Source organism: Haplochromis burtoni, unplaced genomic scaffold, assembly GCF_018398535.1.
Source record: "Haplochromis burtoni strain Fernald_Lab_line unplaced genomic scaffold, NCSU_Asbu1 Contig_466, whole genome shotgun sequence".
Lineage (NCBI taxonomy): Eukaryota > Metazoa > Chordata > Actinopteri > Cichliformes > Cichlidae > Haplochromis > Haplochromis burtoni.
The window spans coordinates 52,003-77,420 of NW_024582827.1; the positions used below are offsets into that span (position 1 = coordinate 52,003).

A 25,418-nucleotide genomic window follows, 5' to 3' on the forward strand; every position below is an offset into this window, starting at 1 on the left:
ATAAAAAAAGAAATATCGTGACACTATAGTTAAATACTAGAAACGAAATATATGCCCTTGTATTCAGAAATGAGGACATCAGAGGGACATCAGGTTGGGCAGTCTGGAGACTAAATCAATGAGGCTGAGATTATTTTTGGATGAGTAGAGGATGAATCGTGGATATATTGGAAAAGGAAGGTGATTATCGAACTGGCAAGTAGGAGGGAAAGAGGGAGATCCCAGAGAAGATTCGTGGATGTAGAAGGATGGCATGCAGAGGTGACAGAGGATGCTAGGGATAGGATGAGATGGAGACTGATGATCTGCTGTGGTCATCTCGAAAAGTAGCAGCCAAAAGCATGAGGCACTGAATCCATGTCACCTCCTTTGTTGTAAATCAAAGTGACAACAGGTGCACAGGAGGCAACAACAAGGCAACTTCCAAAAAGGGAATGGTGTTGCAGGTGGAGACCACAGACAATTACGCTCTCGTTATTCCTCCTGACTGACTTCTCTCCAGTTTTGAAGCTCCTCCCGGAGGTTTGCTGTGTCTCCTGGGATCTGGTGCATCGTACGAGGAGAAACAGGAGGGGCACTATCACGTGTGGATGACAATATATTAAGAAGATGCTCTGGGAAAAAAAAAATGCACCAACTGCAAAACTACACATTTTTAATATTTATTCTGTTTCAATTAAATGCATTACATGGCCAAAGCCTTCCAATAATGATTTTTCTTACAAGTTAGGAAGTACAAAATAAAATACAATTAGCCTGAAGCTTAAAAAGCTTTATGGATAAGCCTAGAAACGTACAGTAAGTGGTTCTGGTTTTGAGAAATGTGCAGAATTGTTAAAAATGACAGTAACCTGTTTGAATACATGACAATGAAGCAATGAAACTAGTACAACAAGAGACCTGGAGAGCAGACATGCAGCTGTGCTCTCCCGTATTCACAATAAACTTCATTGTAAGAGAGCGAGAGCTCTCAGTAGGAAGTACTGCACGAGCCACAGACAGTACACTGGTTAGACATGAGAAGAGGAAACTATCTTCTTGCTAAACATTAAAGAAGTAAGAACAGGAAGAGCTGTCCAAAACATTGTGCATTATTTGATAAGAAATGAGCTAAGGTAATGAGAGAGCAGAGGCCTCTCGCACTTCATCGTAGCCTTTCCTCAGCAGAAAACCTTCTGTCACGTTTAGTAAAGCTTTCCTGTGCCGCCGTGTGGCTGTCAACAGGCCCGATAACACAGTGCAATGTGAGCGTGCATCCTCAGCACATCTGAGGTCTTTTGCAAGTTAAATCCCTGCAGATGTCGAGGTGCACGGCCAGAAAATACACCGCTCTAACGAAAAAGTAGAAACACTTAACAAATTTCACCGTGTTTGTGTAAGACTCTGAAATCCAGGCAGTCTCTCAGAGCGCAAAAGACTCCTGGATTTAAAAAAAAGAAAAATCGTACAAATGGTAACAAGTGAAGCACCGACTCTGGCACACGTTGAAATGGGACCAAATGTTCACGTGGTAACATGACAACCGCACAGTTGTAGTTTTCCACTCAGCATTCAAGCTGCTGAGGAGCCCTTGAGAGTTTCCCTAAAGGAGATCAATCAGGATTAATGATACAGCTAATGATCAGTTAAGGTAGGATCCACGCTTACATTCATCTATGACAACCTTGCGTTTTGTTACATTCTTTCATGTCGGGCCACAATGAATTTAAATTTTTAGACCGATTTAAAGATCCTAAAGTACTTGAGAGAAACTTAGTTTGTATGTTAGAAAAACAGATCGTGTGCTTTCTGTTCTGCATCCTACTGTAGTGTGGCCTAGTTTTTAATGCAAAACAAGCTGTAGTCATAAAATGTGATGGCTGTAGTTTCATTCATTATTACCTCCCCCGACACACACAAATCAGTGCTTTAATGCTCACGACACAGGTGCTACGGTGAGCAAGGTAGGACTGACATTTCAAAGGAAAAGGTAGCTGTGGCAGATTTGTTCCATTTTAGTATAAATCTACACATTTCACATCTTACAGGAGCCGCAACTTCCAGTTAAACACGAAGAAATGTTGAAATATCCTGACCTACTCTAAATGAAGACAAAAAAAATCATCTTCCCTGCACGCGAGTGGGACACGGTCACTCTGTTAGAAAGGGCCTACAGAGTTACAGAACAGAACAAACTGGGAAACAGAATCTCCCCAGTTCACTGTGGTTGCTTCAGAAGTTTAATCGAGAGCCAAAAAAGAAAATTTGGGGAATTCTTGAGTTCTAGAAAATTAGCACGTCTATTAAAATCTCATCACAAAGAGAGCTGAGATTTAATGAAATGTAGTTTGTTTAGTGGTTTCGAGCGCGCGCTACAATAAATTACATTCTGGGGACTTAACGCAGCGCTTGCTGCCTAGATTTTAAATGAAGGCAAAACGCCGTTAACACTAGAACAAGTTTTCTCTTGCACCTTCGTTCTAAAAAGGGGGAAAGAAAAAGAAAAAACGTTACGCTCCTCTATCAAAACCACGGAGACCAACAGAGGATGGACAGTCGGGGGGTTGAACGAGTTAGAGATGAGTTTTGAGTCTCTTCATGGGGTCAGCAGGTGATGCTGAATCAGTCCTGTACAATCCCCACTTTGCTTTGGTGCTTTCTGGGCTGGGCCGGGCCAAGCTGTGCCGTGCCGTGCCGAGCCAGACCAGTAGAGGGGAACGGGGCCTCCTCAGGAGAGTTCAGACTTGCTGAGAGCGATGGCCAGCTCCAGGTCTTCTTGCTCCTGCTGGGTGAGCCTGGCGAGTCGCTCCTTTTCCTCTCGCTCGCTCTCGCGCTTTGCCCACTCTATCATGTCTTCCTCGGTTGGATACTGCTCCATGAAAACAGAGGAAACAAAGAAACATACGCACACAATGGATGCAGTTTTGAAACTTTGAAAACCCACCAGCAGCAGACCTTTTTCCTTCAAAGTGGACACTTTGACTGATTTGTAATCACCATTTATGTGCCAGAAACCAAAGACAGTGAGTCAGGACGCACAATTGTAGGGTGCTAAAAAAAAAAAGTCATGTATTGGAGTCTAAATTTGTAGTTCTGTGCCCATTCTGAGAAAGGTGCATCGCAATGAGGTCTAAAAGAAATCCAGACTTTTGCAGACCTCCCAAACAAATTAGAAAAAAAGAACAGGAAAGGCGATTGAAATTGATTTCCCTTTATCCAAATGAAAACAGTCCTCCCAACATATATACCCTTGCAAAGTTCCTGCAGCCACATGATCAGGGCAAAAGCAGGGACTGCGATGCTAGAAAAGCCTGAAGACAAACAGGCACAGCTGTAGGACCACAATCACATGCACTGAAAGCTCCACGGTCACAAAAAGAGTAGGAAGGAAACACAGTCCACTGGTTAAATTGGTTAATCATTGCAGACTGTGTAAATATGTTCATTATTCTTAACGAATGACAGACAGAAGCGACAGAGGTCATCCCACGTGCATCCAGCCATGCAAAGGAGAGTCTCCTAGCAACTGTTTTAGAGCCGATAACAACAGGTCACGGTATGAAGAACATGCACGAGAAGACGTGTACAGAATGTGATGATCTGACAGAGAACATGCACTTATCAGTTTGCAGACAACATCCCGCCAATTCTCTTAAATATGAATGAAATCAAACATAAATAAGATACATGGAAAGAGAAATGGTGCTTTTTATTCCACAGCTTTAGGAAAAAAACTTCAGTCTTCTTATTTGTTTTTCATGTTAAGATACTTTAAAGGATCATTACAGAGTTTTACATGTTTTAGTTCATTTACTTGACACTGCAGCTTCTCAGAAATGTGATTTCCTGGTTTCTTTGTATCCGTTTGTCTCGCCGGGTAACAAATATACACACAGGGCAACCTGTGGCCAAATGAACCTTCCTTGATATGAATCTATAATGATTAATAATGCACCTAACTTTATTACTGTTGTGCCCATGTGGTAATTTATGTAATTCGCTGAATTACAGTCTCTGTTTGCAGTGGCACTTTAATGCAGAAGTTACAGAGCTGACAAGCAGCAGAGAGGTTTTTATGGGCTGGGAAATCATCCTAAATGCAACACATGGTGTGGGAAGTTATCAACAGTAAGCTGAAGCATAGTCCAAACCTCTGATAAATGAACTGAACGTGTAAAACACTTGATCCTTTAAACTCAGGGGTTTACAGGTGGTGATGTCATGGATGCACATAGAAGCCGGAGATGGTGGCCTTGATTCAACACTTTATTAAACAGAGGTGTAAAGAAACACAGAGAGAATACAGTCAATCTGCTTCTCCACAACACACTGCTGACCACACGAGGGCTCGGACACAAACTGATGAATGAATGAATGGATGGATGAACAGAGGAAAGCCTGTGTAAATAAACAGCAGCAGAGTAAAGGGGAAAGGAAACTTTGATGATTCGAGAAACGGTGGAGGCACTGGTGTAAGTCAACGAGAGTCAAAGACACAGTTAGTGCATGCAGGTCGGCGACTGACAGGTACATGCGAGGGTGCTCACGTGACAGGAGAGGATCAACAGTGTTCTGATGTGATGCAACTTCACAGGTCATTTCCATGCAGCATTAAAAAGGGTTGAACTAATAGAACTACTTTGACCACCATGACCCGAAGATTAACCCACACAATCATCTTCCTCTTGGTTTCTTTTATTTATATTATTATAGATATATTAATTTTGGAAGCACATTAATGAACGAGAGGAAAAAGAAACCCCTCCACCATTCTTTGGGTTCAAGCTTTCACAGCAGCCTGCACTGATTTAATGTTTCGAGGCGACGTTAGGTGTTTATCCCAAATCAGTGATGTTATAAAACAGCAACTTACTGAAAAAAGTTTGAGGTATAAAGAGTATGAATGCAGTACTCTGCAGCTCATGAGTCAAGGTCAACTGATGCCACTATGCCCCATGGGTGGGGAAAATTTCCCTGAGACAAATTTAGTGTTAAAAGAAGAATAAAAACTCAGATAATTACATCGGTAATTATAGAGACTCTAAACTTGCACAGGAAGTAAGTTGGGTTGGCTAATAAAAAGCCAAATACAAGCAGCCTGTCATCTCTCCATTCACTGCCAAACATTCTGGTTTATATAGAATATATAAATGTATCTATAATTTCTATGCATTTCCTCACAAAGTAAGAGTGCATCTTCAGTCATAGAGTTAAATGAGGTGGAATCTCATTATGAATCCATAATAGAGCGAGTGAAAAGAAATGTTTACAGGGTTAGACAGCATTGTATTATTAACCATAGTCTGACATATACACAAGCAGCAGAAATGCAAAAGAAACCAAAAAAACCCAAAACAAAAATACAAGATTTACAAGATTTTATTGTTTTAACTGGGAGAAGCGTATGAATCACGTAACATTACGAGCCTGTGCTACCGTGTGACGCTTTAATAAGCTGGTTAGTTCACTTTAAGGCTCGTCACTGGCAGTGGATGGAGTGATTTCAAGAGCTGGCCTGATTTGTTCGGGGTTGTATCCTTATTGAGTAACTACATGTTGGTTTACAAGGAGGGAAAAAAAAAAAAAAAGAGCGAGAGAGAAGAGGGTGTGGCTATTGACATTCAGGTGGAGGTGAGGGAGATGGGGAGAGGGAGTTGCTCACTTTGTCAAAGCTGGCAAATCCGTCAGCTTCCCGTGCGTTGCGGCGAGGAGGGGAGGAGGGGGCGAAGGGGTCGGCTAAAGGATCCTTTGCAGGCAGGGAGGAGGAGGAGGAAGAGGAGGAGAAGTCTCCTGAAGTCTGTGGCATGAAGTTTCCTCGTCGATGGAAGGAGTCGGAGGACTCCGTTCGATTGATGGATGATTTCTTACCTGACAGGGCACAGACGGGCAGACTCAGCAAAGGCAGGTTTTATTTCATGAACACTGTTGGCACATCCCCAGACGTGTGATAGCTACACTGTTCCAACCGAACAGAGCTACAGGCACTTTTTGTTTTCTGGATAACCGGATCAACTGACCTGGAGGTGGAGGAGGAGGTCTGGTAGGCGTACCCGTTTTTGGCGGCAGGGCTGGGGGCACATCAGAGCTGGCAGGTTGGCTCTCTTCCTGGAAGAGGTTCCTGCTGTCGACTCCAAACTGCTCAGCACCATTTGACTGGAATGAAATGGTCCAACCAAATCAAATATATCGATTACATAAGCAGGAAGGTGCATGAATTTACTTAAGAACAGCACAGAGGCTGCGTCATCACTCGCAAGCTCTGTTGCACATCAGTAAAACCCCGATAAATAAAGGTACAGGTACTGTGGTGTAAACAGCAAGTGTGAAATTAGTGTTTCCACACAGAGTTCACAAGAGCTCTCTGCACAGTAGCTCAGCAAATACCCGCAGAAGGCTGCAGGATTTACTACTATGCAGAGACAGAGGCATTTTTGTGCATATAGATTCCTTTCCATGCATACACGGGGCTTTTTGTAGTTGCAAATATAAACCAAAACTAACATAAGACTGGATAATTATTTATTATATATGATGTATATACGATGCACGAAACGACGTGACAGAGGATATATTAAAAATCTGGAAATTACCTTTGCCAAAGCACTGAAATCTGCAAAGCCTCCTCCAAATGACTCATTACCAAACACAGCAGCAAACGGATCTGAAACATCAATGAAAAACGACCGAGTGCATGAAATCAGCAGCACTTCAATGCCTCATCCAGCATCTTATTAACAGAAAAGCACATTTTACTTTATTTATTTTTCATTATTTTCTTATTTGCTGCTATGAGTTCTGTCCCCAGTGGGTGGTGCCATGCCACAAGCTGTACCTGCATCTGAGGAGGCACTGACGGCGGTACCACCGGGAGCAAAAGGGTCATTGGATGCTGCGGTGTCCTTCTAAACACAAACAAACACATCAGACGTTTTTATAATCCAGCCTGAGTGGACAAACACGCTCACCTGTAACGTGATTTACTACAACTAGAGCATGTACATCAAACAAAAACGTAGCAGTTCCTCTTTTGGCCACCAGTATTTTAACTCTTTCTGAGCCAATAAGGGAAGAAAACTAACGTATTCTATAAGCAGAGGGCTAAGATCCAAACTTTGGGACTCATTGCTATAAATTAGTTTCTGCTTCCTCTTAACAATTTACATGTCAGCGATTTTAACACATTTCTATGCATTTAAACTCTTATACAGAATATTTTATATAAAGTATATATAATAAAGTGGATGATAAGCGTTCAGGCGTATACGCTTGGTGCTTCTAAAATTACTGCAAACCTTTAGAATGGTAATAAAACATCTGGGACAAATAATTATATTCCGTAAAATACTGTCACAAAAATCTTACTCAACACACTGTAAACAGGTTTTATTAGCGGGTCTACTCACCACGGCCAGATCAGAGCTCGGCGGGGAGCTGCTAAAAGGATCCTTGTCTCCATCTTGAGAACCAAACGGGTCTGCCTCCTTTGTGCTGGTCATTTTGCCTCCAAACGGGTCTGAATCGGCTGTGTTGTTCCCTTTAGAGCTGAACGGATCGTTGGATGCTGCCGCTGGATTGGTGGATTTGGAGGCGAAAGGATCCGGACCCGCTGGTACGGCTGCTGTATCGTTCACCTTGGCTGCAAAGAGGTCTGGCTCCGGCACGCCAGAAGTGGTACCGAAGGGGTCGGCTGAAGCAGAGAAAGGGTCCTCTGAGGAAAACGGGGTGCTGGAGGTTTGTGTGAAGAAAGTGTCTGCGGCAAAGGGGTCTGAGCCTTTGAATGGATCTCCTCCAAAAGGATCTGATTTAACATAAACAGCAGGAGAAACATAATGAATAATATGACCCACTCGTCAGATTTGACATATATATATAAATAAAACAATGCTGTGCTTGTGTGAGATTTATTGCTCATTAAATACTTTGAGCAGCACCTCCAACATCTGCTTTTCCAAAAGGATCTTCTTTGAAAGGATCGTCTACAAAGGAAAACACACCATCAGTCTGCCAGCGTTCATCAAGCATTAAAAACACTCTTTTTTTCCATCTTGATTTTTCACGTTGAGGTCTTACGATCGGTAAAAGGGTCTGAATGGAAGAAATCCATCTCAGGCAGGGAGGGAGGGCTGCCCTGTGGTGGCAAGGAGCGAGGGCCAGGCTGAGGTGGAGAGGGGGAGCTGGTTGTTTCTGTCGGCTCTGCAGGCTCCTGCTTGCTCTCTGGCTCTGGTGATGCAACCTGTCGCAGAGAGGCACGGCGCTCTGAGCATTACAGTGAATCATGCATCGTGGTTATGGAGGGGGAGGGGTTTTAACACCCATCTGATGATTTAACACAACTATCAGGTTACATCTTTGCTGTCTGCTGTCAGTCTATGCACTTGTCTGGCACGCTGCATGTCCAACATCTCATATCTGTTTCTGGTACAAACAGCTTTTCACAAACAACATTTCAAAGAAATGTGGGTAAAACAAACATCGCAAATGTCAAGAAGAAGAACAGAAGAATACAAGGAGTCACAAAGATGCTGTTTATTGGTTTCCATGGGTATACTTGAATAAGTTTACCTTCGGTGGGGTCTCCTTAGGTGACTCCTTTGCATCTTCTGTAACCTCAGAGGAGACGCCAGGCGCAGGGCTGCTGCGTTCCTGCTTAGAGAACAGACGCACAACTTAAAAGGACAGCATCTGATGTTTTTTTCATAAAAGCTTTGAGTTAAAGCGACGGAGTAGCTCATCTGGTTATTGTAATGTGTAGGTTACATGTTTTTGTTGTCGCTTTGTTGTTTCCTTTGAGACTCACTTTGATTTTTTTGAGATTATCTGTGATGTTTTCCACAAGAACACGGCACAGTTGTAGCATGCATTAGGCTTTACAGCTGTGTCTGTCCACATTTAAAACTACTGTAAGAGTGCTTCTTATTATTATTCATGTAGTTTTTACCCTAACATTGCTCTCCCAGGGCTTGGCAAGGCTCGACAGACTGTACATATCAGTGTAGAGATCATCCAAGGCATCATGTTTCTGCTTTTCATCTTCCCCAGCTTTTGGACTCTCTTCGTCCTTCTCCTCTTCCTTTTCTTTCTCATTCACGCCACCTCTCTCCTCTGAATCTGAATGCTCTTCCACTCTCAGTTCTTTAAGGTCCTCCTGGAAGAGGTCCCTCTGGAAGAGGTCCCCATGGTGGAGCTCTGCAGCGGGGCCTGCTGATCCATTGACCATGACAGGAGAGCTGTCCTCAAGGGCTCTCTTCCAGCTGAGCTGAGCAGTCACCGATCGCTCCTCCACCTGAAGGTCGTTCAGTTTCTGTTGGACCTACGTGCCAGAAGAGTAATTTTTTTAAAAAATGACATTATTAAAGAGCAGAGACAACACTTAAACACAGATATGATGAATTCTGTAGCCAGTGTACACAGAAAGTACAGCATTAGGAACACACTGGTGGAGCCACAGCAGTGTTGCTCCATCTGTCCACACAGAAATTCTGGAAGTGCTCAGTATAATCACTGCAGCTATTATTCATGCGTTTGGGTATGTAACAGTTGTGCAGCCTGCTGATTACAGTCGGAAAATAACATTTCCATCAGCTGCGTAGGTGCCAAAAAATGAAAAAATGTTTTCTCTGCAGACATGCTGTACGAAACCAGGGAAGCGCTTTTAACCTGTGCAACTTGTGTGAAAGAGTCACGCACAGACTCCTGAAGAGGAGTGAGCTGCTCCTGGGCAGCCTGGACCTTCTCCTGAAGTTTCCGGCTCTCCTCCTGCAGAGCCAAAAGCTCCTCTCGGGCCTGGACCAGCTCCTCCTCATACTGACATATCCTTTGTTCCTGCTCCTCGTGCTCTGACTGCAGAGATGAGATCTGAAAGGAAAGTAACCAGAATTCGAGGTAATTACACGGCTCCTCAAAAGGTTACCAAAAAAAAAAAAGAAGGAGGCAACTTACAAGTTGGGTCTCCTGGTTGGTCTGCTGTCGAATGTGAGTGAGCTGCTCCTCCAGGGAGGCCTTCTGTTGGTCCAGCTCATCTAAAGCATCTTGAACCTTCTGACGCTGAGTCTGAAGTTGCTGCAATACTTCGGTTTCCTTTGCCACCTCATCTTGAAGGTCCTGTGGACATAAAGTCAAAGGGGGGAGGGAGGGAGGGAGATTCAATAACAGAGAGGAAGTGAGCAACAAAGAGACTTTGGAAAACAACCTTTACAGTTACTGATTTTTGGAAAGATAATAGTAATAATAATAAGATAATAAACTTTATTAATCAGGGAAATGTAACTGTTACATCAGCTCAACAGAATAAAACAAGAGAAAGGTGGTAAAATAAAAGATTAAAAAGATGCATTCACATAAAATGTAAGTAGATGGTTTTATGAAGAAGGTGAGAAAAGAATAGAGAAGAAAAACTGGTGAAACCAAGTGAAGGTAAAGGCTTTTAAGAAATAATGTGCACTAATGCTGTGTTACAGTGTTACAGAGTAACCACATTTCTAGTCTAAATACTAACTTTTAATACCATTCCTGAAAAAGCTCAATCGGCTGTTATATGTCAGCTTGCCGGAGGGAGAAAGGCTGACGTCACAGTGTGGAATTATTTTCGTTTACAGGCTGCAGATCGTTTTGCAGCTCAGTGAGTCAGTGAGATCGTTAACATCCTTTCAGCAGCGGCTGTCGCTGAAAGGACAACGGCAGCTTTTAATCTCTACACTAATATCAGAAACAACACAAAGTGCTTTAACAACAACAACATGTTAAGGCAGAATAGATTATGGAAATAAAAGCTTGTGCTTTGCATGTATTTCTCTTTATTAAAATTCCCATGTTGGAAAATTTGTATTTCCTTGATTCTTAGAAAATCACTTCCTGTTTTGAGGCTGGCTTTCCAGGGTTTGATTTCAAAGGTGGTACGACTGCCACAAAACCCATTCTTAACCTCTGGGGAATGTTTGGGTATGTGCAGTATACCACGTCCAGGAAGAAACTCAGACAATATAAATAACCAGAAGCACTCGCACATAAGTACAATCGAGTGCAGCTACAAAATTCAGCTACATCAGCTCCTTCGATGCCACCCTCGCACTCAGACTCATTCCTAAAGAACTCTGCAGCCTCGCCCCTTTAAGCCAAACAGCTCCCAAAATAGAGCCCAGACGAGGCAGATCAGCCTCTTCCTCTCTTCCTCTTCCTCTCCGAGTATCATTAACTGCATTTCTGAACAAGCGTCTCAGACTGCAAATCAAATGTGTTATTGATCTTCTCCTCCAGAACATTCAGCCCCATAAAAGTGAGCTTACCAACCTGCATGCGTTTTGCTTGTTTGTTGGTTTTTAAAGGGAAAACAGACAGAAATGCACACGTGCGTTTAATGCATATTAACTGTGCTCCAGCAAGAGTTTTTGTAAACCAGTGATTTAGAATACAGGTAAAATCTCACAAAGAGACCTCACCTGCACTTCGGTGCTGCGCTGTCGGATGGCCTCCTCCTTCTCCTTGATCTCCTCCTCCACAGAGCTCTTCTCCCTGGGGTTGCAGCAAAGGAGACAGGTGTATTTAACCACCAAGGAGAGCACCAGCCCACCAAGCCCAAGCCAGCTCTCTAGTGAGCATGCTTTACCCGGCCCCTGAACCACCACCAGCTCCTCTCCCTCGGCCACCATGATGTTCTCCTCGACTCCCAACTTTACAGAAGAGAAAGCAGCATCAAGTCCTGCAGCGAGAGCAGGTGTGTGTGAGCGCTGCGCTGTGGGCGACTGCGAGGATAAGTGTCGGAGAAAGCGAACACGTACTTGCTCAGTCAAACGCGTGGGAGAAAGAGCGAGAAGCAGATGGCTGCTTCGGGGATGGAGGGAGAAAGAGAGGAGGAGGGACGAGTGATGATCTGCCAACCTCCAACATCTATCATCTCAGCCGTCCGTGTGCTCATCCTCTCTACGCTTTTTCAAGCATGCAGCAAGAGGGAAAGAAGAGACGGGTGGGGTAGAAAGGAAGCGTCATAACTTGTGCACAAAAGATACTTCAACTACCTTTAAAGGAATCATGTGCTTGTGTTGAGTGCTGTGGTAAGGTGTTATATAAACCATTAGACACAAAAAAAGGGCCTCGCTGACATTTAACTCTGTTATTGAATATAAACGATTACTCTAAGGGATTTTGTGCTAGTATTTTCAGCTCAAAGGAAAACTGAGAACAATTACCAGAAACAGGAAATAAAGAGGAAGCACATACAGAGGTAAAGAAAAGATCCTGATTGGTAGGGCTGTGCCATATGACCAAAACCTCATCTCCCGATATAAGACATCTATCGTCCGGTAACCATATAAATCACAACAATGTAACATTTTCTGTAAATTCTGTGAATCAGAGCAGCTCGACTTGCGTGAAGTGTTTCCAGCTGGGCGTCGTGTAGCTGGAGTTTTAACCGATGCATGAAACGATACATTTTTAGACATAAGTTGTAACGGCGCCGTTTTCTTTGTGAGTATTTATTACACGGCGTGCTGCTGGCGGCTCTTTTTACTTCTCATCCGTAAATAATCTGCTCTTTCACGTGATTCAGTTTATTTTGAAAAGTCTCAACAGGATCTTGAGCTTTATTGTGAAAGGTTTATGTGGAACATAAACAAGCGGACGCGCAATGGCGTTGCTAACGACAACGCATAAAAACAGGCACTTGTCCGTCTGTAGTGTGGTTATATTAAATATAAGAGAAAGAGAGAACTTTAAGAAATTAATAATAACTCCAGTGACCATCAGAACCATGAAAAAATATTGCTGTAAACTGTTTATTTTACGACATTACGAAACAAACGATAGCGTAAAATGAAACGATAGAGGTTTTTATATCGGCATCATATATACTGTATATCATTACATCGAACAGCCCTACTGATTGGTGTTTTTACTTAAACATGTTTTTCAGTAAGTATTTCTGCTCACTTGTTCTCTTACATTTGTTTTTGGTTCAGTATTTTTCACACAACCTTAACAAAACTAACATTTTAATATTGTTGTGTGAAGACACAAAAGAAATTATGCCTCAGTTTAACTTATTAAAAAACTATTCTATCGCTCGCCGCACAACAAACACACAACTCCCCTGATAATCTACGAGCTGCAAATGCAAAGGGAACCGTTCCCAACTTCTACTCACCCATCAGCATCATCGTCATCATCACTGCCAACCTCCTTATCCTGAACAGAAGGCTGCTGCCCCATTCTGAAGCAGCAAAGACGCTTCATCTTTCCAAACTCTTATTAAATAAAATCTGTCCGCAGGTGATTTCTAACTCAGTTTCCATCCTTCTTACTTCAAACAGCTGTCGTCTAGTGTGTGTCTAAGTGTGTGTGAGATTCTGTGTGTGTTTATTGGAAGGCAGAGGTAGGAGAAAAGGCCACTTTCTCACTTCTCTCTCTCAGTTTTCACGAAAAGGGAAGCTACGTTCTGTGAAGTATGGAAATGAAATCCATTACTATGACAACTGCTCAAACCAAGACTCCATGTGCAAAGCATGCATGCAAATGTGCAGCTGCTGCAGCTTTTACTTAAAGGTACATCTGGCATTTAAGATCATGTGAAGTAAAAAGGCAAAAGAAGGTAAAAACATAAAGTCTGGAATCAGGTCGTGTCTCAGGATCTCTACTAAGTCAAGGTTATGACTTTCAGAAAAACGAATCATCTTGTTTTTGAACCGTTCTTTTTGCTTTGATCACAAAGGCAAACCTCAGGTTATGCACTGCTGCCCTCACATGGCCTGTGTCGTTATCATTTTAAATCTATTGTTTTCTGAAATGTTGCGAGGCCTGCAGACCCTGATGTACGTTCCCGCCAACATGCTTCACTGTGCGAAGGTTTCGGTATTTTTATTTATTTACAATTTTTCCATTTTTGCCAAAGAGTTCAACTACTGCTGTCACATCTACATAGAAATCTGTCCTCTTCTCAGTGATCTCTGGGCTTTATTTGTGTCTTTCCATTCACACCATTTTAACTTGTGCATTTCTTACTGTGGAGACAAAGACTTTAACAGGTGACTGGTGCAGATGTTATGTTGCTCCCCTGGGTTTTTTAACCTCCGTCACGACTAAAGGTTTTGCTCTCGGTGCACTCGCCTCACCACGCCCACTCCAAGGTTGACTGACAACACTCCCATCACATTTTTCTCCACACTGCTTATTGTAACGTGATTGCCTACAAGGTCTTTGGAAATTATTTTGTAGCCTTTCTAGGCTTCGTGGGTCTCTTTGAAGCTTCTTTTAAGATCCCATAAAAGTTGTTACAATGAGGTTTGTTCACATCAACCAAACTTAAAAGATGTGATTTAACCATTTGAATCAGGTGTGTTGGATCAAGGACACATCCAACACCTGCAGGTTCCCCCTCGGCTTCATCGGACTTAAAGTGGCTTTGGGAGTTAGTAGGGCTGAGGTTCTCTCTGCACTCTGAGTGACCGTTTCAGCCAAGTGCTATTATTGTGTGTCATTATTTCTGTTGTGTTTGATTATGATTACTACTTAGATGACAGTCAGACAATGCAGATAATCAGTGCAGAAATCCCATTAATCCCAAACAGTTTACACCCTCTCCAGGGGCGGATCTAGAGAGATTTTCTTAGGGTGGTATGGGAATCAAATAGAGTGGCCATCTCTTTACACGTGCAGGTGTTACAGTCTGTTATATATATAGTTAAAATACATCAAATGGAGTAAGTTCTTACTGGCTTTCAGTTCAGACCCTTTCCACCGCTCGTCTTTTTAACCGTCTGCTGCTGCAGTAACACAAGGGTTTATTATTTTTACTGGAACTTTGGCTGTGCTCAAAGAAGTGCGAGTGTGTCCCTCCTGCATACCTGAACCAGCAGAGGCTCACAAACACTCAGCTTGAACCCTTCATCTTTAGGCCAACAATATAAACCACCAATGAAATCATCTCCACCGCCATCACTCTGTTAATAACATGTAGGTGTTTGCCTTTTTCTTTAAATGTGAGGAGAAATGATTACCTTTGTAGTTCAACAATCTCGTTACTCAGTGAGTCCAGCTCCTTGATGGCAGAGAAGTCGGCTGCTAGGTTAGCTGCGTTGTTCTGGTGAGGACAGGAAAACTCAATATCACCAGTAAAGAAAGAAACACCCACATTACTGATATGCAGATGAAAGTACTAGAGACCAGCGACTCATTACAACTCTTAGCACAAAAGACAGTCACAGCATAAATAAACAAATGAACTACACTAACGGCTTTACAGAGGTTACCCATCAAGTCATCTACTGTTAGAGGCTCAACAGGCAGGGCTTGGGGAACAGTGGTTTTAAAAGCAGCCTAGCTGATACCACTTGGTTCTCTAATTTAAAAGACGATGGAAGCAAACTATACTACTGAGAATTTAAAAAATCTAAAACGTCTTCAAAGCCTTGATAAAAACACACAACCACAGAAACAGATACAGCGATAAGAGTGCATCTCAAAAACTAAAAACAGTAACCTTTGTTTCTCGTCGGCTTCCCTCAAAAGCACAAGGGCAAATGGAAACTAAATATCAAATTCAAATATTTAGGATAAAACTACGTCAGATAAGAAAAGAGGCAACCTGTTGAGAGTTATGAGATGCACTAGACTCTTTCTGATGAATCGCACTCACTCAGGATTGTGTCAGTGCACGTGAAATGGATGAAATGCAAAAATGCAAAAAGACGAGGTAAAGAAACAAACTGCTGCAGAGAGAGGAAATAAGAAACACACACAGCTGCAAGCTTAACAGGAAAAACACACAACACACACACGCGCACGCACAAACACACCAAGACAAAAATACGTCACTGAAAGCCACAATTAAGACAAGCAACATAATTTATATCTAACAGTGCTGATGCAATGGAAAATTATAATAAGTCACTGCTGTAAACAGATGGTGAAAACTGCAACCAGAGTCTGTTTTAAGCTATAAAAAAGACAGCTGCTCCAATTCACTATCAATCAGTCTCATTATTAAGGATCTTTCGGTGTCCATGAGATCAGTTTTTGTGTGTTTTTAATTCTTGAATTGCAAGCGATTGCTGGGTTCCTAAAATCAAACCAAACACTAATATTTGGTGATTTAAATATCTGATAGATCGGCTGATTTAGAAACTTGTTTTATCATCACAGAAAGCTGTAGATAGCTCGTTTATGCTCAGATCAGCGAGTTGTTGTTTGTGGTGTTGCCAAACAACCACCGCATTCTTCTTTCTGCTAAGGTCATCAGATCAGAGCCTGCTGGTGGCCCCACGCGCTCAATTTAAAACTCGTGGCGATCGGGCCTTTCAGGCAGCGGCAGCACGGCTGTGGAATTCTCTCCCACTGGTTTCACGCTGTACAGAGTCCACTGGTTCTTTTAAAAAGCAGCTGAAGGCATTTTTATACAGGCAAGCTTTTAATTAATTTGCTGTATTTTACTGTTTTACATTGTTATTTGTTGTATTTCCATTCTTTTCATTTTTCATTTTCTTTGTTGTAAAGCACTTTGTGATTTTTATCTGCGTAAAGCGCTAAATACATATTTTTTACTTACTTACAAAAGGGAAATTACAGAGTGCCCTCTGGTGGACAAACTATGCAACATCAACAGTCATAACACAGTTGAAGGGTGCTGCTCTCATCTTTAGCTTACAACTAGGGCTGCACGATTTTGCATAAAATGAGAATCACGATTTTTTGGCTTAGAATTGAGATCACGATTCTCTCACGATTTTCTTTTCCAGTATAAATATTTATTGCACTTATTAACTGCACATCAACTTCGTAACAGTTGAGACTGAACATAAAAACAATAAATAAACATAAAAACAACAAATGTCTCACATTTTGTCGTTGCCGCAAAATGTTGTACTGCTTGAAATTCCACGCTGCGTGTACAGAGCAGGTAGTGCAACATAGAAAAATAGTTGCAGGGACGGCACTGTGTAGCGTTTGTCTAGGGTGTTGATCATTTTCCTAAATCCCTCGTTTTGCACAGTGTTGATGGAGCCATATCTTTGGTCAGGTGATAAGTGATAGCCTCCGTAATTTCTTTGTGCCTGCGGGAGTTCGACGGGTATAGGGAAGCGCTGTATAAGGTTCCCGTTATTGATGTTTGGGTGGTTCCTGTCACTTTCTCGTCATCCCTGACGTGCTCTCCGTTGTTTTTTCCCTGCTAATTTTAGCAGCCAGCTTCTGTATCACGTGGTATAAGGCTCCGCCCTTGTCATTTGTTGAGCAGGAAGAGTGAGCGCTTGTTTTCATGCAGATTACGTCCCGGATCAAAATGCGGTACAATCGTTCGTCGTCTTTTTTTTTTTTTTTAAATCGTGTCAATTTGGAATTGAGATGCGATTTTCTAATGATTAATCGTGCAGCCCTACTTCACTACATTTTCATTTAATTGGCTGTTTTATCTAGAAACCGATATGAGGAAAATGGCTAGTATCAGGCCGTTATTAATATAATAACAAATAAAATAGTGACGGCCTGGAAGCATTTATTTGTAAATCCTAGGTGACTTCCTTCTCGAGTTACTGCATTCACAAGATTTTCAGGAAACTTGACCTCTGGCCTTCGTTTTTAATAGTAGCCTTACAGTATCAATAAGAAAATCCTACATCATCTCGTTCTCAAGTTATTGTGTTCATTAACTGGATGTTCGTGCCGATTACCCGTCTGGCTCCTGTGGTGATGAACCTTTTACTGCTGAGGGGTAAAAAGGACCCAAACATCACTAATAATTATTCACAACTCGAGTGTTGAGCGCGACTCACCTGTTTGATGTTTTGTCTGTCAGACGGAGGAATCATCTCTGGGGACAGATTTTGTGGAGGGTCTAAGCCTTTGGTCAGTTTCAGATTAATTAGATAAAGCGCCAATGCGAACTGCTCTCGCGTCAGTTTCCCTATGTCTCCAATGTCACAGAGCTCCCTGAGGGGAAAGAAAAAAACAGAAGCACACAGGTTACATAAGACAGTAACGATTTATACTTCAGGCAGTGCCTATTTTTGATGGCCAGGCTAATCATTATGTGAGGGAAACCAATACACACAGAAGCTAATCAGCCACATGAAGATAAAAATCCATAATAAGATCATCTGCTGGTCGTGTGCATGAACACATACTGCACTGCTGCATTTTGCAACATTCAGTTATAGCTGAAGCTAGAATACGTTTTTACATTTCACTTATTATAAATAAAGTGTAAAAATGAATGTTTCACAGATGTTTTATGAACAGTGGATCTTTTCTAACCATCTATGCTATTGTTAAAACACATAAGCACCTTATTTTCCAACACTATTATTTCTCTCTAGTGTAAAATAACTATTTATCTACTTCTTATGACACGTCTCTCTGCAAACCATCCTTTGTAGCACTTCATGGAGTTTCTTCCTCTTTTTTCCTTCGTTTGTGTGAACAGAAGGGCAAAGTGCACAGGATGCCTTATGTTGCACAAATTGCAAAGCTCTCCGAGGTAAACACGTAAAACAGAGTAACTGATTCTTTGAGTAGAAGCTGGACAGAGGAGTCAAAGGAGGAGATTTTAGTGACGGTACTTACCAAATCCGTGCGAGTGTAGCGGAGGGCAGCCCGGTCTTGAGGAATATATCTCTGACTTCAGGGCCAGACACCAAGCCATCCATGTCGCCGTCCGTCTTGTTGAACAGCTCGTCGAATTTCGCCTTCTCTGCTGGCGATACTACCCACTGTACAGAGAGAGAAAACAAACTTAACCACACTCCTCGCCACCGCAGGAACATTCAGAACAACTTACAGCAACGAGAGATTCACAAACCTTCGCACTTCCTCTAGTCTTTTTCTTTTGAAAAACACACTGAACTAGCCAGTTTGAAATCATCGTAACTGTTGATGTACCAGTGTAGTAGTAAAATAATACTTCTCAGGCACTGCACTCACAGGAGAGGTGGAGCCTGTACTCACAGGGGCAGCTGCTGGTGCTGGGACAGGGGCAGGAGCTGGGGTGGGTTTAGGAGGGTGGGGCATAGTCTTAGAGCCAGCGTGGGAGGAGCGACTGTCTTTGACAGAGGGGGGCGAGGGTAACAGGGGCATCACGGGAGGCACCGAAGGTTTTTTCCTCTTGGAAGGTGGCACCAGGGGAGGCGGTAGGGACATGGGAACAGGCTCCCCCTCTAGAGCTCTGTACACCAGATACATAGCCTGGGAAAGGGCAACAAAATAATGAGAAATGATTACCCAGCATCCTGCAGTTCAGTCTTCACACTTCCTCCTCATGTCTTGGATCTTTTCGATTGAGAACTATAGAAATAATTTAAGATCCTATGACTCAGTACACAGTTGAACAACCTAAAGTGAAACCAGTTGTGAACAAATACTAAAACCTTATTTGTAATATTAACTCGAGTCTTACCACAGAAAACTCATCTCTGTCCAACATGCCGTCTCTGTCTATGTCACTGAGCTCCCACACCTTCAACACACAGATATTATTGATGAGCATCAGTCATCACAAAACTGCAAAATAACAAGTGCCACACCGCCAACTCGCTACAGACTCTCACTTTCTTTTGACGCTTTAAATCTTCCGTATTAAGCTCCAGTGTTACTGTGTGGTGTGGTTTCTATTCATTTTTCACTAAAGCAAAAACTTGAAACTAACATCAAAGAGTCCTGTTTGAGAATCGTACCCTGCCCAGGATGTCCACCGGCAATTTGGAGTTAAGCAGGACGGGCTTGACCTTCTCTCCCGACAGCATCCCTCCTACTGGGCCAAGACTGTCAAAGATGGAATCGAACTTCATCTTCTCCTCAGGCTGGAAGAAAAACAAAACAGCTGCACGATGAAAATCACTGTAATGGAGGCATAGACTGATGTGCAGCTTAGGCTGGTCAGATAAGATCAGTCTTATACACCTGTCCAAGTCAACAAACATTCAAAGCCACCACGTCTGTGCGTGGGAACGTTCTGCAAACACAGCTTTGCTTTGATGAAAAACATCCCGTAATTCTTAGTCTTTAATTTCCTTTTAAACTTCAGTGGCTTTTTCTTCCCCATTTCATTGCTTGTAAATCTAATTTTGCAAGCTGCATATTGGCTTCATTAAAGCATGTTGTGAATCTTGTATGTAAAAAGAGCTCTTTTCCTCCTCTTTTCTCAGCTGCTCCCTTTAGGGGTCGCCACAGAGGCCCGACATCTCAGCCTGTCCCTAACATCCTCCTGTGTCACACCAACCAGTCTGCACATCCTCCTCTTTGTGGTCTGCCTCATTTCCTCCTGCCTGGCAGCTCCATATTTAACATCCTTTGTCCAATATTTCCACTATCCCTCCTCTGCACATGTCTACATCAGCCTTGCTTCTCTTCTCTTCTCTTAAAGCCTGAACCGTGGAATAATTCCCCCAAAATTCAGCTGTTTCTTTTTTAAACTTGAGTTTTTATTTAACCTTCTGAGATTGTTTTAAACTAAATATCAATGTGAGGTTTTTGTTTTGTTTTTTTGTTTGTGTCATTTATGTTACATCCAACATTTGGTGCAATTTATTGGCCACAGTTTTCTGTTTTCAAACAAAACCATTTTGGGGCGTTAGGCTTAAAAAACCCATCACACTGTTGATGAAAAGGGTTTTACAAACTCGTGTATCAAATATGAGAAACTTGGTGTTACAAAGTCACATTGTCTCCGAACCCTTTGACCCGATCTGTCCGTTTGACTCAAATTATGTCGCTGATAATGAAAATCTGAGCATCTTCAAACAATATAAACAGACTCAAGACGCTAACCAGCATCTCAGCAGCAGAGAAATGTTGGCCTTCAGCTGCACATAGAGAAAAAAGAAGATCATTTTGGTACTTCTGATTCATGTTTATTAACAAGTAGCACTGGGATTGCAGAGCTATACATACTGCTTAAATGATCACAACGAAAAAAAATGATGCTTCTCTTAAGGTAACAAAAAAGGAGATAAAACTAGGAAAACAGGAGAACTAAAAAAACAATCACAACTATATTTAGACAAAAAGAGCACGTTGGAGCGCGCCTCACCTTGACAACCCAGGGAAGGTCAGCAGCCCCCCCTCCTGCTAACAGCGGGCTGCTGCTGTCATGCTGGAGATGAGCACAAATATTTTTCTATTTCAGTGTTTGCATTAAAAATACATTAAAGAATATTTTTAAAAGCCAAGACCAAATACTAACAGTTAAAGTTGTTTGTAGTGAAACAAGCACCTGTGAATATACCACAGATCTACTGTATTGGACTTCAAATAACCAGCAGTGACTTTAATAGCAGGCACAGTGTGGATTTATAGCACACAGGAGCAGACTTACAAATTTCGGGGGAGGAACAGCCACATTGAGACTCTTGAGCGCCACCTCCAGGCCATTCTGAGCACAAGCCACCAGCCGCAGGGCTATGAAGAATTGCTGAGGGCAGAAGAAGAAGAGTGACGTAAGCCTGGTGATGATGAACACATTTCTGAAGGAGTTCACTTTGGAGCTACTTGACAGTGTGCTGGTACCTGCTTGTTGAGTGCTCCCTTTCGTTCAGAGTCTGCCAAATCCCAGATCTAAGGAGACATTTACAGATAAAACATCTGTTAGCATCGATGAGAACATTAAAGCTAACAGAGAGCTGCGTCTCCACTCACCTTCCCAAGGACCAGGTCAGCCAGACCTGACCTCTTTAGGAACAGAGCTGCATCAGCTGCTGCCACTCGCCCGCTGCCAGTCAGATCAACCTACACACACACACACACACACACACACACACACACACACACACACACTAAAGCTTATCTCATCTTAGAAACTATCAGTATAACAAGCTAAAATGCTAACAAAGACAAAACTCTTAGCTTCGAAAAAAAGATGGGGAACAACTGAAAACCATGAAAATCAGCTTTGGAGCCTCTGAGTCATTTAAATCAATGCTGGTAATAAACCAAAGACATTTTCTCAGCAGTCTATTGGCTTAGTCGTCTTTCATGAGGCTCAAAGGAAGTGCTGCTGATATGTTGGGCAAAGGGAAACATTATTAATTCATTGAGGTACTTCCTTTATTGGACACAGGCACTGAAACTGATAAAGAGAAGTGAGATCACTGCTCGCTGCAAGACAGCAGTATAAATGCAGGTTTAGTTTGTGTGCTGAAACTACAAAAACCCCATCCTCTCATTGGAAGATTTTATTTTTTTTGATTATCTCCATCTCCATCCAGAGCCATGTAAAGCCAAACTATGCAGGAGTTATATGCACACACACCGTAACCCATGGGAAAGATACAATGGCATACCTGACGATAGTATTTGTCATAGATGGGGTTTCCACTGGAGAGCTGTTTAAGGAGAAAGAGAAGTATAAAAATTTAAAACAGTCATTTTTACCTAAATTCAAAAATGTTCCTTATAACAATCTAACACTAATCGTTCAAATGATTTTTCAAAGTTAGCTCTGAAATAACCAACAAGAGTTTGACAGCTACAGAAAGTTTGTCATCCACTGAGCCAGTTAAAGAGCTGCTTGTTATAAGTATAGCCACTGGCCAAATGTGTTAAAAACAACTAAAAATGACTTCAATGACTCATTTAGTAGAACGTTTTAAATTAAAGCCACAGTGTGACTGCAAAACCAAAAAGTTTATAATGGCTGTGTTACAGGTGGGATAACAAATAAAGACAAAAACAATACAGCATCTATGACAATGAGTAGCAACAAGGTGCAGCAGTTTTCAACATTAATAAGTCTGCTGCTTATAATTACAATAAATCCAACTTTTACTCTTAACAAATGCCTGAAAAAAAGCGATTTCTTAAACTTTCCTACTTCCTGCCATATAAGCACATCAAATATTGTGTAATTTTGCTTAGAAAAATCCATATTTATGCAGCATTGTTAATAATTACCACAATCTCCCCCTATTAAAATGAGGCAGCTATTTTGTCTGTCTGAAAATGCTGACGTACCTGATCAAAAACAAGCCACAACCTAAATATATTCAATTAATACAAAGAGAAACTGTTTAAATGTCACTGAGGCTGAGAAAATATCGCTTTTCCAAACAACTGAATCCTTTTTCGATTTATCAGCTGACTGTTTCATTGAAAAGCTACTCTGCATTTCCTCGTAAAGATCTATACAAATACTCTGGAGAATGGATGGATGACTCAGAATACACCAGAAGGTTTATGCTGAGTTGCATGCACAGAGAGTGATAACTTTTGTGATAACTTCAGGATGCAGGCTACATTTCCTGGGGCCCCCTGGTCAGCTTTAGGTATTTACAACAAGGCGTCACTCCAAAGGCAACAGTTAGTCTGGCCTTCTGTCATGTCCTCCCTAAACACCCCTCTTTCCTCTGTTAAGAAAAATGTCTACTGTTGGACTAAAGAGGAAATAAAGCAGTGCTTCCTTATTTGTGTAGCTGAAACTGACAACTGGTTGTTTGGTTTCAAATTGGCAGGTGCAAGAAAGGGAGGAAAGGGATGGACAGTAATTGTTTCAAGTGTGAATCAACCAGGGAGTGGCTGGTCAATGGAGGCTAAGGCTTTCAGACACATGTCAGATTACTCTTTACTGTAAAACAGACTTAGATCTGACACAGAAAACAACTCAAGCACACAAAAAGCAAAGTTATCAGTCAGCTTTTTCACCCACCAGTTTACAGTGAAATAACTGTTGACACACACATATCTTTCTCTAGTCAATGCAACTTTTTTCTTTTCCCCTATGACACACAATAGTGTGCCTGGGACTGTTGGCGTCTGTAACACTGTGGTCTTTGTACTGGTGACTTTAATTGAGCACTGAAAAAACACCCCTCAATCATCCCCCAGCTAGCCCATACAAAACTGCAGCAGATAGCCAGAAACATCAGGGCGCAGGAGCTGGCGGGACAGGCTAGACTGTTCTAGAGATTATAACCACCCATGGTAATAAAGCACACTGATGTCACTATCAACACCAAACATGAGGCGAGTTTGGGGATTATCGGGCATCTGACAGGAACACTTGCAACAAGCACTGGTGCCTGACAGGCCAATGAACTCCCACAGCTCACAGATAAACACAGGTTTTAAGCCATTTGAGAGACAAGGATCTCAAAGCTGCTCCTGGCAGGCAACTCTTGTCTGTTGCTGGAGGTAACGGCAGCTCAGGTAACAAGTCCACGACTGAAAGCTGCTAATTTAACCTGCCCGTAGCCTCCTAAACAACACAAACACATTCTGACGCTACATTATTTAGAACTTAATTTAGCTAGCAGCAACTGTGCAACCCTTTACCACAGTAGAGGTGGCTAGTTGCTTGTACAATTCACTTCCTCTTGCTAGTTACAACATAACAGCTAACGATATGAGGAGTTTTCTCTATTAACTAATTGTTAACAGCAGCAGCTAACAGGGTAACTGTTAACGCTGTCCACTTTTGAAAGGTCACAGGGGGGAAAGACACCAAGCCAATCACCGAAGCATGTTTACTTCTAATAATAGCAATAACAAGGCAGCCTATTCAGTCTAACCATGTACCAAAGCTACATACGAGGCAAGGAAATCCAACACATAGGCTACAAGCTTTACTGTATATAGCTTGGGTGCTTTATCAGAGGAAAAACAATGTTAGCAGAGGCTGAAGTAGCAGAAATGTGACAGTAGAGCCACAGCAGAGCCACACATGGGCAGCCCAACACCCAAATAGCCTGCAGCAAACCGGGGCAGCACTAAATACGATTAGAAAACACCCGAAAGGAAACGAAGACGAGTAGCGCTAGCTTACACGGTTTATCTCAACTTTGATAAAGCGACTCTAAAACAGCCCAACACTGGTCACAAACTAGCTGTTAGCTAGCAGGCTAGCTAGCTAGCTACGCCCTTACGCAGTCCCCAAAGAGATTAGGAAGAAACTTTTCCCAGTCACAGCAGGGCTAAACTTCCAAAAGAGGAACCAGAATCAAAGAAAGCCCGCGATTCTTTCAGCCAGGCTTAACCGACGCTGCCGAAACATCTCCGAGCGTAACAGGCAGAGGGCAGAAAGCGTTTGCTGTCGTTATATTTGAGTTGTAAGACAGTGTTACCTGAGTAAGAGACAGACTGGAAGCCATAGTGTTTCTGTTTCCCACCGCTTTCAAGCTGCGCTGACGACAGGCAGCGGTAGAGGCCGCTGAAAACCCTGAAGCCAGACCTCAGGGACCGACCTCCCCTCGGAGCTTCACCATCCCTCCATCGCTGCGAGGAGGTGCACAAATAACAAAAGCCAATGGATGCAGAGATAAATAACAGATAAATAACAAATAAAGACTTGAAACACCCACTCTATGAATTTCTTTACTTTTAGTTGCGTCATTTTGCTATCGGCAATTCATTTTTCTATGGGTCGTTTTAAAATATATTTTAAATGTCTAATATATAAGGCATTTAAAAATATATAGCTAAATAGAATATCCACTACGACCAAACACATTTTTATTTAAGTTCGAACACTA

The 25,418-nt window shown here is 42.2% G+C and overlaps 1 protein-coding gene across 5 annotated transcripts; it reads right to left on the reverse strand.

Annotated features, from left to right (window-relative positions):
* Positions 1-646: 646 nt before the first annotated feature.
* On the reverse strand, positions 647-25,163 carry eps15 (epidermal growth factor receptor pathway substrate 15). 5 transcript variants are annotated; one of them, XM_005945951.2, is made up of 25 exons: positions 25,011-25,163; positions 22,236-22,277; positions 21,592-21,681; positions 21,463-21,510; positions 21,272-21,367; positions 20,987-21,049; positions 19,632-19,757; positions 19,355-19,414; positions 18,907-19,143; positions 18,526-18,671; positions 17,736-17,892; positions 14,967-15,049; positions 11,415-11,487; positions 9,919-10,080; positions 9,637-9,834; positions 8,918-9,289; positions 8,542-8,625; positions 8,050-8,212; positions 7,899-7,955; positions 7,383-7,777; positions 6,812-6,881; positions 6,570-6,640; positions 5,997-6,132; positions 5,642-5,847; positions 647-2,848 (listed from the first exon to the last, which is right to left on the reverse strand). In XM_005945951.2, exons 1-25 carry the CDS (start codon positions 25,035-25,037, stop codon positions 2,708-2,710), a joined length of 3,303 nt encoding a protein of 1,100 aa, XP_005946013.1. In that variant the 5' UTR covers positions 25,038-25,163; the 3' UTR covers positions 647-2,707. The 5 variants fall into 5 exon arrangements, with proteins under 5 accessions (XP_005946013.1, XP_005946014.1, XP_005946010.1 ...); XM_005945952.2 differs by having other exon boundaries at positions 9,667-9,834; positions 18,883-19,143; XM_005945948.2 differs by having other exon boundaries at positions 18,883-19,143.
* Positions 25,164-25,418: the final 255 nt, after the last annotated feature.

What these genes read in the sequence shown, in the direction of transcription:
- eps15 (XM_005945948.2), bottom strand. Translation starts at nt 25,037, where the DNA reads ATGGCTTCCAGTCTGTCTCTTACTCAG. An exon ending in GTACAGGCTCCACCTCTCCT is followed by an intron (nt 18,672 to 18,882) that starts GTGAGTGCAGTG and finishes CTCTCTGTACAG; the next exon opens with TGGGTAGTATCGCCAGCAGA. An exon ending in ACCTCCTCCTCCACCTCCAG is followed by an intron (nt 5,848 to 5,996) that starts GTCAGTTGATCC and finishes GTGCCCTGTCAG; the next exon opens with GTAAGAAATCATCCATCAAT.